Here is a 12,238-nt window from a genome sequence, read left to right as displayed (position 1 = left end):
CTGGGTTTTTCTGAATATACAGCTAATGGGAAGGAGTAGATTGTCATGCAGTAATATCAGTGACTCAACCTGTGACGTTTAGACACTTTCACAGGAGTTGTCTTAGTGCCTTTGGCTGCTTGTTTTGTTGGTAAAAGATTCTGTGGTGGTATGGGAGTTTCTGAAGGAGTCAGGAACTGAAGCAGAGGCAAGATAGTGCTGGGTTGGCTGAACTTCCCCATAAATGAGCATCTGTGGGGAGTCTTGTGCAAAGAGGAAAAATGATAAGCACTTGAGGTCTGACTACAGTTTATTCACTTGGAAGTACATGAGGACAGAGGCAAGTGAGAGGGACTTGAACCCAGAGCCAGGTGTTCTGAACCCAGAAGCATGTTTTACTAATTGGATGAATGGAACAGCAGCACAGTCCATCTGTATGTCTTGGAAGATGTGGAAAGGCCCAAGCCATAGGCCTCTCATATCCTGTTCTCCTCTGCCACTAATTTCCAATAAGGTATTCATGCCACAGAGGAAATCTGCTTTTGTTCCTCATGTTCACCTTCTGTGTCACCCATTAATGGCTGCCTCTTCTTCAGCTCCCGATGGTACTTAGCCATGAGAGATGCATAGATACAGCCATATGCTGCTGCCACTACCATCATAATACACACGATGCCACAAACCACCCCAGCTATGATGACTGTGCCAATGGCTCGGCGCACACTGACAGGCCGGTATCTTTGTTTCTGGGGGCAACCCACACTGGGATCCTCTTCTGCTTCAGGAGTTGTTGTTTTAGGCTTGGGAGCAGTCGGGGCTCCCTTACTGCAAGGAGGACCAATATTGTCCAGTACGGTAGAGCTGTTCTCATCCTCCAGCTGGGAACAGTAGTTAAACATCTCCATGGGCACCATGCGCATATCTTTCCCCCGTAGCTCCTTAGGCAGGGTACATGCCAGTTGGTCTATCTTTCCTCCTGTGCCATAAGAAAAAAGAAGCACATTCAGTACCTTATTTTGGTATCAGATCACATCATGCTCAGAGCAATAATTCATTTCAATGCAGCTGCTGTGGCTGAGCACTTAAATACACAGGGATCGTTCCCTCTTCCCGTGGTGTAGCTTATGTCATATGCTGAGAGTTTCTAGGAGCTGCGGGTGAGAGCTGAGTGCAGGTTGGAGACCAAAGGTGGACAAACTACCCCAGAAGGAGCATGATGGTAGTACCCCTCCCCTAACACCCCAGGTGGGGGTAGCTGATGGATTTCAAAGCCTTGGTGAGTTAGGGACTCCCCCTGCATGCAAAGACAGACTCCGAAGCGGATGACACCAATAGTGGAACCAATGATCAAGAAGGCAGTTTCTGTATGTGCTGTAGAGGGAAGTGAGGGGCAGATGGGACTCAGCAACCTAGGAAGATAGCCCATCTAGAAGTAAAACTGTGATCCTAAGCCTCTGCTGCCTTGTAGGATATCTTCGGAAGAAGAAAAAGCTAAGTAGTAAACCCTACAAATCCAGTGTGGAATCCCTAAAATGGTTGGATGGCACCTTGTACACCTCTGACATCACCTGCAGCCAAGTTGGTGCTCTGCTCTCCTTTGGACCACATCAGTGAGGCCCAGGACCTCCATACATACTGCCTAGGCTTGCACCCCAGGAAAGTCACTTAGGTGCTGCTAATGCAGCAGTTTGATTTCACCTCCCAGGGGCTCACTCCATTGTCTCTTTAGACAGATGGATGCCAACAACAAAGCCACCCACCCACCCCTTCTTTAACTAAGCATTTGGCCATTTTGAGTCAAGAAATGTGTTACACAGAGAACATTCTGTTTGGAAACGGAAGCATTTTTCTAGGTGACAAGTGTGAGACGCAAGACAGTCTCAAGTTATGGGGATAATTGTCTTTGTGGAATATGCTGAAAAACACCAGCTTAGCTATTCTTTTTCCACAGCCTTATAACCACCAGCAGTGTTGATAGTGCATAACTGATGTCACTGAGATTTTGTCCATGAAACTCAGAAGCCTTCATAGGCTGAAACTTCTAGTAGATTAGAGTCCCCTAATAACGTGTGGCTAAACAAGAGTCCTCTGTATCCAAGAGCAAAACAGATATTGATTGCTACCCTAAGAGATCCTGCTACCTTTAGCCCTTTATTGCTTTCTGTTTCAACACAATGTAAGAAGAATGTCCTATACATTGCTGCTGCTTTTTTCCTGTCTACTAACACTTTATAACAATGTTTAACTTGCCCTTGGCCCAAAATCAGACTCACAAGGTGAATTGGAAAAAGAATTTGAACAACAATCAATGACATTACTAAGGGAGAGAGAGAGAGAGAGAGAGGGGAACTTGCCTGTATCAAAAAGGGTAGCCAACAATTAAAGCTCTTGCTTTTAGCTCAGGTTATAGTGTTTCAGCAATTAGAAATATTTAACATTTTCCATCAGTAATAACAACATACTACAGTTAATTGACTCAAAGGTTACTGTTAATTAACACATCATCATTGACATATATGCTGCTGAGCCATTTTTCCCCCAGATGGGAGAACTTAGATATAAAATTATGGTTGCTTGGGCACTGGCTCTATTGAAACAGTGAAATCCCCATTGAGAGAGCAGAGGGCAAAGTCCACTGTGGGAATCTTGCACATAATTGGTAGTACTAAGGTCAAAATCCAAACTGCGCAATACGACCACTGACCTTCCCTCTGCTTTGTTTGGTGTTTAGCACCAGTGAAATTGCCTTATCAAGGAAAATATCTGAATGCATTCTGTAATTCATTTTGCATTCTAGCAACTACACATTCCCCTGATCTTTTCCCCACTGTAGTGATTTGCAGCCAGTGAATCCAGAAACTCCAAAATGATCAGATGGGCTAGACCCCTTCCTCATCTTGATCCCTTCAATTATATCCTCTTCTGAAAGTTTGGACAACTGTCAGCATTTGCAAAGAGAAATTTGGATGAGAAGATAACCTGCAACTCCAACTACAACATGTGACTTTGTAACATAATACGGCAGCATTATAATGCATAGTGACCATTCTCCATATCTGAGAATTAGAATTTAGGTCAGCCTGATCAGTCCAACTTCTCTCTCTTTTCTGTCTAGCTGCTCCTTTTCAGCCCTTTATAGCCAGGAAAGACTAGGAGTGCATAACCTTCAATACTGAGATTTGGACCTCTCTCAGTGGTACCTACCTCTGTAAGAGAACCATTCCATCCAGTATTTGAAATCTCTCAGGTTGCAGTCACATTCCCAGGGGTTGTCCCCCACTTGCAACTGTCGCAGGCTAACTAAAGGCTCAAAGGTCACCCTGTCCAAATTCTGCAGGCGATTTGACCTGAGGGAAAGCCAACGGAGAGAGGGCAGGTCATCAAAAATGCCTGATGGGATTTGAGCAAGCCCATTGATGGAGAGGTCCAGCTGACGCAGAAGAACAGTGTTCTGCAGAAGATCTTTATCCAGGCTCCTGATGCTGTTGTTCCTCAGCTGTAGTTCAGTGAGGTTTACTAGATCTCTGAAAATGTTCTCAGGAAGTTGGTCTAAGAAGTTGTTGGAAAGATCCAGTCTCTGGAGGGCAGAGAAATTGGAAAAAGTTTGTTCTGGCAAAATGCTGAGTTGGTTGTTGAGGAAAAGGAAGGTCCTGGTATTTGTAGGAATGTCCAAGGGGATAGATGAAAGGCCCAAGCCACTGCAGTCCACCTCTAGAGTACCGCTGTTGCATTTGCAAAGGGAGGGACAAGCAATGAGGGACTCTGCTGCACAGAATGAAAGCCAACAGGCAAGCACTGCAAAAGAAAAGAGGGAGAAAGAACATGTATTAAAACATCATCATTGGTAGACTGTATGCACAGTTTCACTTAAGATTTTTGCCTTCCTTTGCAGCCAGATGCAGAATGTCTTCTCATGTCTAGTGAGAAGAATCTACCTTGTGGCTTGATGCCCAGTTGGTTTGACCCTATACAGGATAGCTTCTTAATAGTCTCAGTTCTCTTAATAGTCTGTGATTAGACTGATAACCAAATGAGCTTCCTCATGGATGAATCCTTGTACTGCCAGATGGATTCCCACAGTGTGAACTTCCTTTTAGCCTTTTATGAGCTAGCAGGGCTAAGGAATAAACATTCTTACAGTATGGTGGGGGAGAAAGGTCAGCATATTCCCAGAGGGCTTTGCTGCCTAATTCCAGTGTGCTTCAATATAATAGATACAATAAAGCCAAGCGTGATGGAAGAACAACTCAGAGCTAGAATAGAAAATTGCTAACTCTTTCTAAATTATCAGAATAGTTTTGATAATATTTAATTGGACACCTTTAAGTTGTTACTTAGAAAGCAAATTATCAATTCATTGTGTTTTCTTAAGAACAGGATTTGTGGTGGACAGAGATGATTTTGACCCCAGTACAAATTTTAAGGTATTTAGCATTTTGCAGCCAATGTCCAAAGACCCTGGTTACACATGAACTACTAAAATCCATGCTACATATCTAAGACCTAAATAATGAAGCCTGAAAGAGAAACCTTGCACAATTTTCTGAAGGTCAACAAAAAAGCACTCAAAGGATGAAGTAAAGCAGGCAATACGTTTGAAAGGTGTGTTCCCCCAAAGAAAATGCCCTTCCATTTGCTTCCTTCCGTGGAATGAAAGAATCTTAAAACTAGATGGTTTTACCTGATTTAAATAACTTAAAGGTGAATAAATGTTCCCAAAGTCAGCAGCCCTTGATCTACAGTTGAAAAAAAGCATTGCAGACTGCTTTCATTTTCTAAGCACATCATACATTTTGGATTTGGGTTAACTCCAAAACCAATGAATATGCATATGGACCTGAATACTGATACCTAATTCAAGGGCTAAATCCAAATCTTATACCTGTTTCCCACACAGTCTTTGGTATTAAGTAATGTGGTATTTGTTGAACCATTTCAGGTTCCAAACAAAGTCTGTAATCTGAAGGATTCTTAATAAGTTTCTTCCTCTCAGTTAAGTGAATTGACATCTATACAGGTCCAGCAGATGCTGATTCAAGTTTCTACCCCAACTCTCCTAACAAAAGTTAAGCAATAGGCGGTGAGGGTGGGGGTGTTCTGTGGCCTCACAGCAGCCTTTCTACTAAGAAGAGGCCAGGGTCAATAGCATAGATGTTACAATGGATGCCATGAACCCAGAAAACAGATCCTGTTGGCACCAGAGTTGGTATTCTCTGTCTAGAGGTATTTAATTCCACTCAGAGTATCTCATTCTATGGATGTAGGATGATGCTTGAAAGAACAAGAGGGAAGGGAAAGTGACATGAATTGTGCAAGTGATCTTGCTTTTCTTGGATGCTTGACTGAAGTACCATATTAATTATACAGTGATATCTGTGATGATGAGAGCACATTTAGCTGCTTTGTGTACAGGGAAAGGTGAGAATGTATCAGGTAAGGCTATATAGGTGACACTCTTCTATGTCTGTTTTAGCAGATGCCATCCTTTCTGCTCTAACCCCTAGTTGAGCACCTCTGGGAAACCACCATTAGTACTGCTACCCCTACCAGACATCTGGGTGCATAATTTCCTGAGAATTTTAATTTACACCACAACTCTACTACTATAATGATGGCTGAGAGAGGCAGGGGGACAATGTTACATGTCTTCCTGAAGAAAACTCCAACAATATCTACTAGGCAAAAGAGTAAGGTCATGGTGTGGTTATTTAGGGATACAGGTATGGTTACTCAGATCTCAAAAGGCAGTGTGCCTGTGAATGCTCAGCAGAGCAGGCAGGAATTTTTTGTCTCATGAAAAGTAGCATTAACTACTAAACAATAGTCTAAGTGAAATATTCAGCATACTGTATGATCTTATGTCAAGAAAAGGTAATGTTACTTTGTGAGATGTTCAGGACTGTAGTAAGATGATCCAGGAATATAAGATTAGGTCTGGGCTCAGTGGCGTTTAGAGTAAATAATTTATAATGGCAATCTAGGAAGCAAGGGTGTATAACAAAGGCAAGGCTCTTAGGCAAAAGGAAATAATTTCCTCTGTAAATATCATCGGCATCTTGTGTTCTGACCCCTAGTCTTTCTTTTTGGTGTGAGTTTATACCCCCTGCCTAGCTTAGCTGCATGTATCCTCATTAACAAAAATAACTCTCTTCATAACTCACTGCAGAGATGGCTTGGTGGTTCCACTGGAGTACACTTAGACTGAAGTCCTATACTTGCTTATCCAGGAATAGTTCCCTCTGAACTTAATGGGACTTCTAAGTAGGTCTGCATAGGTTTGTGCTGTTAGCCTATCTTAAACTTCTGTTGTTCCTGCTTTGTCATATCCACATTTTTTTAAACTCTGGAGCTAATGCCCCAGCAGGGATTGTTCACTGAGAAGACGAACAATGTGAGCTCTTTTGGAAACTATTAGTGGGAAAGAAATGTTGGTATGTTCATGCAAGTATTACACGAAACACATCAATATACCACTGCTTCCACTTTTTTCCCTAGTGTATGACTTAACTCAACTTCTTGAACCTCATACTGTAAGAATCACCGCAATGAGTAGTTTAATGGAATTGGGCCAATATAGGCTGCTTCACAAATGACACCATCTGGACTTTGACATTTGTAAAGCTTGTGAATATAGTTAATGTGGTCTGTAACATAGGAAAGAGCAACTTAAAATTTAAGTATAGTCCTTTGCAATGTGACTATGACAATTGAATAGCCTGGTCAACGTATGACATGACTGTCATGAACTGAAATGGTTTTGAGATGTGCATCACAGGTCCTCACATCATTAATTTTTCCCTGTGAGTGTTTGGCCTTCTCTGTACTGCAAAATAATGGGTGTTATATTTTTAAGAGGGCAAAAATATTAACTTTTGTGGGTTGTTGTGATACCAACATATACAGGACTGACTGTGGGAGGTGATAAAGGTTCCTTTGCATATTGGGCATCCTTCAGGCATTAAGAGCAAGTTGGTACCCACTCTTTTACCACTCTCAAGCCTGTTCAAATCACAACCTGTAACCACTTATTATTATTATCTGCAACATGTGAAAGCACCGTTGCTTCTTCCTTTGGCATTACACTTCTTGTCATTCGTAGGGGGGGGGGATCTGAGCACTACACTCACTATTGAAATAAAAACACTCTCCCTTCCCCTCACTGGAGAAATAGGGGACAGCCTCCCGCTTAGCAAACAACCTGGGTAGTACTTACAGCTAGTTTTTCTCCATCTCAGGGAAAGCCTGTTGCTCCACCAGTAGCCTCCACTCAGAGACAGCATGATGGTTACTGTTTTCCCCGTGGTGTCTTGTGCCTGCCAGCCAGGCTGGCACACTTTCTTGCAGGAATGAACAGCAGTCTGATGAATCTAGAAGGTAAAAGCAGAACAAAAGAGCACATGGCTATCAGGGGTCTAACAGAATCATATATAGGTCTGGGAGAAACCTCACTGAAATTAACTGGCTTTACTATCAGGCAAGGTGAGACATCTTTAGTAATTTTTTTAAAATAAAAAATAAATAAAATAAAATCTGCTCACTGAGGATTGGCAGAGGGAAAAGCATCTCCAAAATTCTGCTAGGTATGTGTAGGGAAGTTGGAGCAATTTTTCTGGGAAATCTGAATGCTCAGAGTAGGCATGGTGCCATCTTGGAAGTGCTTCTCAACTGCTGGTGAAGGAGAAGGCCAAAAAGATGAGATGAGGTGGCTGGCAGGGGAGTGTAGAAAAAAGGCTGAAAGAACTCTGCCAACCCATAGATATAAGAAAACCACATTTTAATGGACCTTAATCAGAAAGCAATATTAGATAATGAACAAGGATTGTTCATTGCTTTGAAATTGGCTATATCAGTGCAGGTGTACTGGAGTTTTTTAGCAGAGAAATGCAAAAAGGTAGATGGGAGGGGTTTAAATTGCATCATTAATTACTAATCACATAACAAATGATATCCTATTTGTGTGTCCAACATTCCTTGTCGCCACACATAAAGTGCAATGAATTGCATTTACGAAATATTGCAGTTTTGATAGCAGAAAAAATGCAATGTTGCTACAACAAAAGAGTAAACTTGAGGGAAGATGTGCAGATTATGTGCAACAAACAAGAAACAATTATGGAGGAACTTGCACAAAAAGGCCTGAAGTAGCCTCTTTCCACTCCATGTCTGGCAGTATTGATTTGATGCAATCCCTCTTCTGCTCTGTGGGGAAAAACATTGCTCCCTCTAGGAAACTCTTGAATCCTCCCTGTGCCTGCTTTACATGTTTCCTGTGTGTGTTAAGTTCAGAGCAGAACTAATAAATCACACATGGAACTGCTTGTTGGAGGTTCCTTGCTAGCTAGGTTGAGGACATCCTCCTAATCATCACCCCACTTTCCCCACTGCAAATGCTGTCCGATGCCCACACACCCCTAAGACATATAAACATTCCCAATTAATAAATGGTACCATCATGGCTAAATGTAGTAGAAATACATTGTATAGAGTCATGGTTGCCTCAGTTAGTTTGCAACAAGAGAAATCCCAGTGCCAGTTTTAAGCCTGTTCAGAAGCTAAATCTTCTGACCTGAACATCCTGCCTCTAATCCCAGATGTGTGTAGCTTCTCACTGGCGAGAGGAAGCCATTCTTCATGTGCTTAGAGACACCCTAGAAGCTGGTTCACAGTGCAGTTCAGTGGTAGAGCATATGCTTTGCATGTAAAAGGTTCCAGGTTCAAACCCTGGCATTTCCAGGTGGGACTGGGAAAGACTCCTCTCTGGAACCTTGTGGCCAGTAAGTGTAGATGACAATGAGATAGATGGAGAGCGGTCTGGTGGTATACATTTCCTATGCTCACCATCTGATGACCACAGCATCAAGTGATGACATGCATGTGTGACTTGGTCTGTTGAAGGTTTAACATCACAGACCTTTCATGCCACTTCATATATAATGCTGTTAATTAGTTCAGATAGTCATCTGATTTTCAGGTGTATGAGTATAGCTGTCAACGTTTTCCTTTTTTTAAGGGGAATTCCCTTATTCCGAATAGGATTCCTCTCAAGAAAAGGGGAAAGTTGACGCTATGATCAAGAGATGCACATGCACAGGCTTGTGTGAACCAGTGCTAGGATTACTTTATTCGATCCAAGGCTACTTCACATGTCCCCAGCATTAGGAAGAAGTTGGAAGACTAGACCTGGTGAACCGCAAATGTATCGCCTAGCCTACCAATTTCTGTGTAGTCAGCTGTGGTGCTGCACTGAAATCAGGGCTTCAGAACCCATTGGGAGAAAATAAGTACATAAAATGCATACAGTCATGCCCCTAGGGACTTGCTTGGAGCTCTTTTGTGCCGCTAAGCTTCCCTTCCCCCTCATCCCTTCTGGGTGACAAAGCGGGGGAGATGCCTGCAACAGGAGTTCCCATCTCCAATTTTGAGGGGAGAGTGCTGGTGGTTTATACAGATTTAATTTTGCAGCAGCTGAAGAGCAAACAAATGAAAGCAGAGGTATGGGGGGGTGCAGGAATTACATTTTAATCTAAAGGAAGTGTCTGTATGTCAGAGGAGGTGAGCATCCTAATTAGAAACCCCCAGCATAATCAGTTTTATCCCCTGGTGATTATAATGAGCCACCATGACAACAGGTTCTCCCCCTGCCCTTTAGCTACCAAAGGCAGGGGCAGGAGGGGTCACTGTTTCTGGGAAGCGTCATTTACCACTCCTCCTGCTGCTTTTTCAGATTTATTCAGGGGGAAGCTTTGCAGCCCACCCACTATTGGCTCAGAAAGGGCGAGAATGCCCACTAAAATCCGGCTTCTCCTCCCTCCTCCCTCTTTTCCCAGTTCCTCCCCGCCTGCTCTTGGAAAATGTTATGTCTCCCTTTTGGCTTTATTTTTAGATTTGTATAATATGCCCGAAGCTCAGTCCGTGTCCATCATTTTCCTTTCCTCCTCCCTCCCCTCATTCATTTATTTTGATGGGCAGTCAAATCCTCCCAAAGGCTCTTAAAATCACACAGCACAGAGGGCGAGAGGATTTGGTGTGATTCGTGAAAGCTGTTGAGAGAGATAATCTGACACGAGGATGCCGAGGTGAAAGATATTAAGAGCGTTTACAAAATATCTGCCTGCCCCCCCACCCCACAAAACACACACACAAACCACATTCCAAAAAAGAGAGAGAGAGTTGGAATCGCTCCTTGCACTTCCTTGCAAAAGGGAACGCCTCAAACCCCTTTGCGCCTGCCAGAGCTCAGGGCTCCCACCCCAGTGCTCTTAACCAGCCGCTGGAGCATCCTCTGGACATATTCCTTCCCTCTCCCCCTTTTTGCCAAGACACAGCAGGAGCACTTACCTGGAGATGCTCTGCTTATCAGCCTGGGCTCTGGCCAAATTCCACCTTCTTTCCTCTCTTTCTCTGCCTCCTTGACTCCCAGCAAAGAGGTTTGCTCCTCTCCGAGTCTGTGTCCTATTTAACTCCCCTACCCCACAGGAACCAGCAGCAGAGTTAAGCTGACAGCCACAGAGACTTAGCAGGCTGCGCTGGATGGCTGGGCTGGAGAGTTGATCAGTTTCAAATCCTGTTGTGGAATGATCCTGTCCTTCCCTCCCTGAGGTATTAGGAACTGCCTGCCACTCTCTTTGGCTCTCTCATTCCCACCCCCATCGCTCAGCCTGGTTTTGCTCTACAGCTGCTGCTCTGATGTTATCAACAATCCACCTGTACGGCTGGGCTCAAGTACAACCAAAGAGACGTACACCTTTCAAAAGGACAACTTAACAATGCTGCTACCTGATTGTGCTGAGGACATGAAGGCAGAAAACATATTTCTTAAAAAAAGAAAGAAAAAAGAAGCACTTGAGCTTGACTGGGAGCCATGCCAGTCTAACCTCAAAGCTCTTTCCCTGACTCCTATGTAAATTGCCTGTTGTTCTTACTTAGGGCTGGTTTGCACATATCCACATTTCTCGTGGCATCGTGATGGCTTGTCTGTGTGAATGGGCTGTCACAGATCACACATCTCGGTTGCATCCTTCCTATTACCCACACAACACCTTGAACACAATGTTTTTCTTTGGAATGTCAGTTCACACAGCTAATATTTACCAGTCAAGTGCAAAAACAAAAAAACAAACAGGTGATGTGCAGGAATTAAAGAAAAGGCATTTTGCATGTTTACTGAGGCACTGTTCTTACTTCATATGCCCCAAGGCTGTGTACTAGCATTAAATACGGGTTCCAGAGCTAAAGTCTGATGAATCTTGGCTCAAATTAAGCCATGTGGAGAGCTTTAGCTGCCCCCCCAGCCACTGAACCCTGAAATCTGTGTTAAATGCCATGACCTAGATGGAAATCTATGAAGAAATAACAGCAAAGGAGTTGCTTCTGAGCATGTGCAAAGTGCATTTCCTATACCTTTGAATCATCACAAAAGTCATCACATTCTTTCTCTTCCCTCCCTCCCTCTTTCCATATGTGTGGGCATCCCTGTGTGTGCTTCTAGGTTAGAGGATTTGACCAATTTGAGTACCATCCCCTTTTAAGAAACTTTTTCCTGAAAGAGGCTACCTTTTTAAAAAAAATAAAATGTTAAGATCTATTTCAACATCAAGATTAACTACAACAGAAACATTTTCTGGAACGCATTATACATAATTAGCAGTCATTTGGGAATGATAATATTCCCTTATTTTAATTAATAGACTCTTACATCCATCATCAATTTCATCTATCACTCATGATTACTATTATTATACTACTTTGAAAAGGTCTGCATGTAGAGTTAATAGATCACATCCTCACCATATATTTAAAGCACTTTTAAAGTACATGATTTTCACCAAAAAATCCTGGGAACTGTAGTTGCTAAGGTGCTTGGAATTGTAGCTCTCAGAAGGGTAAAATCAGGCAAAATATAACCAATATTATTATTTTTTATTCGTCTGAGAAGTAATTGTGCTGTGGTTTGGGAGTTTAAGATCTATTTAATATTCTTGTTTTACCAACATCATTCAGACGCCTCATCAAAATGTATCTATTGGAAGAAAAATACCTTTAATTATTTAATTGTTTCTTTCCAGAAACCTAGAGTCTTTGTGCTCTTAACAATAGTAGGAGAGAGAGAAATTCAACAAGCACACCCTTTTTCTAGATCAGTGAGGGAAACTGTGTCTGTTGAATTCCTGCTCATCTCACAAACTGAAGGCAAGTTGGGGTAGCTGACATGATGCCCTCCAGATGATGTTGCATTTAAAGTCTCATTAGCCACAGCCAG

At 42.7% G+C, this 12,238-nt stretch overlaps 2 protein-coding genes across 4 annotated transcripts in view; one reads left to right on the top strand and one right to left on the bottom strand.

The window, feature by feature from the left end:
- The window catches only part of CACNA2D4 (calcium voltage-gated channel auxiliary subunit alpha2delta 4), a 166,854-nt gene that overhangs the window by 100,282 nt on the left and 54,334 nt on the right, over positions 1 to 12,238 (top strand). The window lies entirely within an intron of this gene.
- Positions 272 to 12,238, bottom strand: part of LRTM2 (leucine rich repeats and transmembrane domains 2) — a 29,065-nt gene continuing 17,098 nt past the window's right edge. For 2 of the 3 annotated variants that reach the window (XM_083572386.1, XM_083572385.1), the window contains exons 2-4: positions 7,193 to 7,346; positions 3,184 to 3,774; positions 272 to 955 (exon numbers count right to left, since the gene is read on the bottom strand). In XM_083572386.1, the coding sequence (XP_083428512.1) occupies positions 498 to 955; positions 3,184 to 3,774; positions 7,193 to 7,259 (1,116 nt within the window). In that variant the 5' untranslated portion in view covers positions 7,260 to 7,346 and the 3' untranslated portion in view covers positions 272 to 497. Of the gene's footprint in view, positions 956 to 3,183; positions 3,775 to 7,192; positions 7,347 to 10,317; positions 10,438 to 12,238 lie in introns of those variants that run through there. The other variant, XM_083572387.1, reaches the window with a different exon arrangement.

The sequence above is a fragment of the Podarcis filfolensis genome, assembly GCF_964270895.1.
Source record: "Podarcis filfolensis genome assembly, chromosome: 10".
Taxonomy (NCBI): Eukaryota; Metazoa; Chordata; class Lepidosauria; order Squamata; family Lacertidae; genus Podarcis; species Podarcis filfolensis.
Note: the sequence above shows the minus strand (reverse complement) of the source record. Positions and strands in the feature narration are given on the sequence as shown.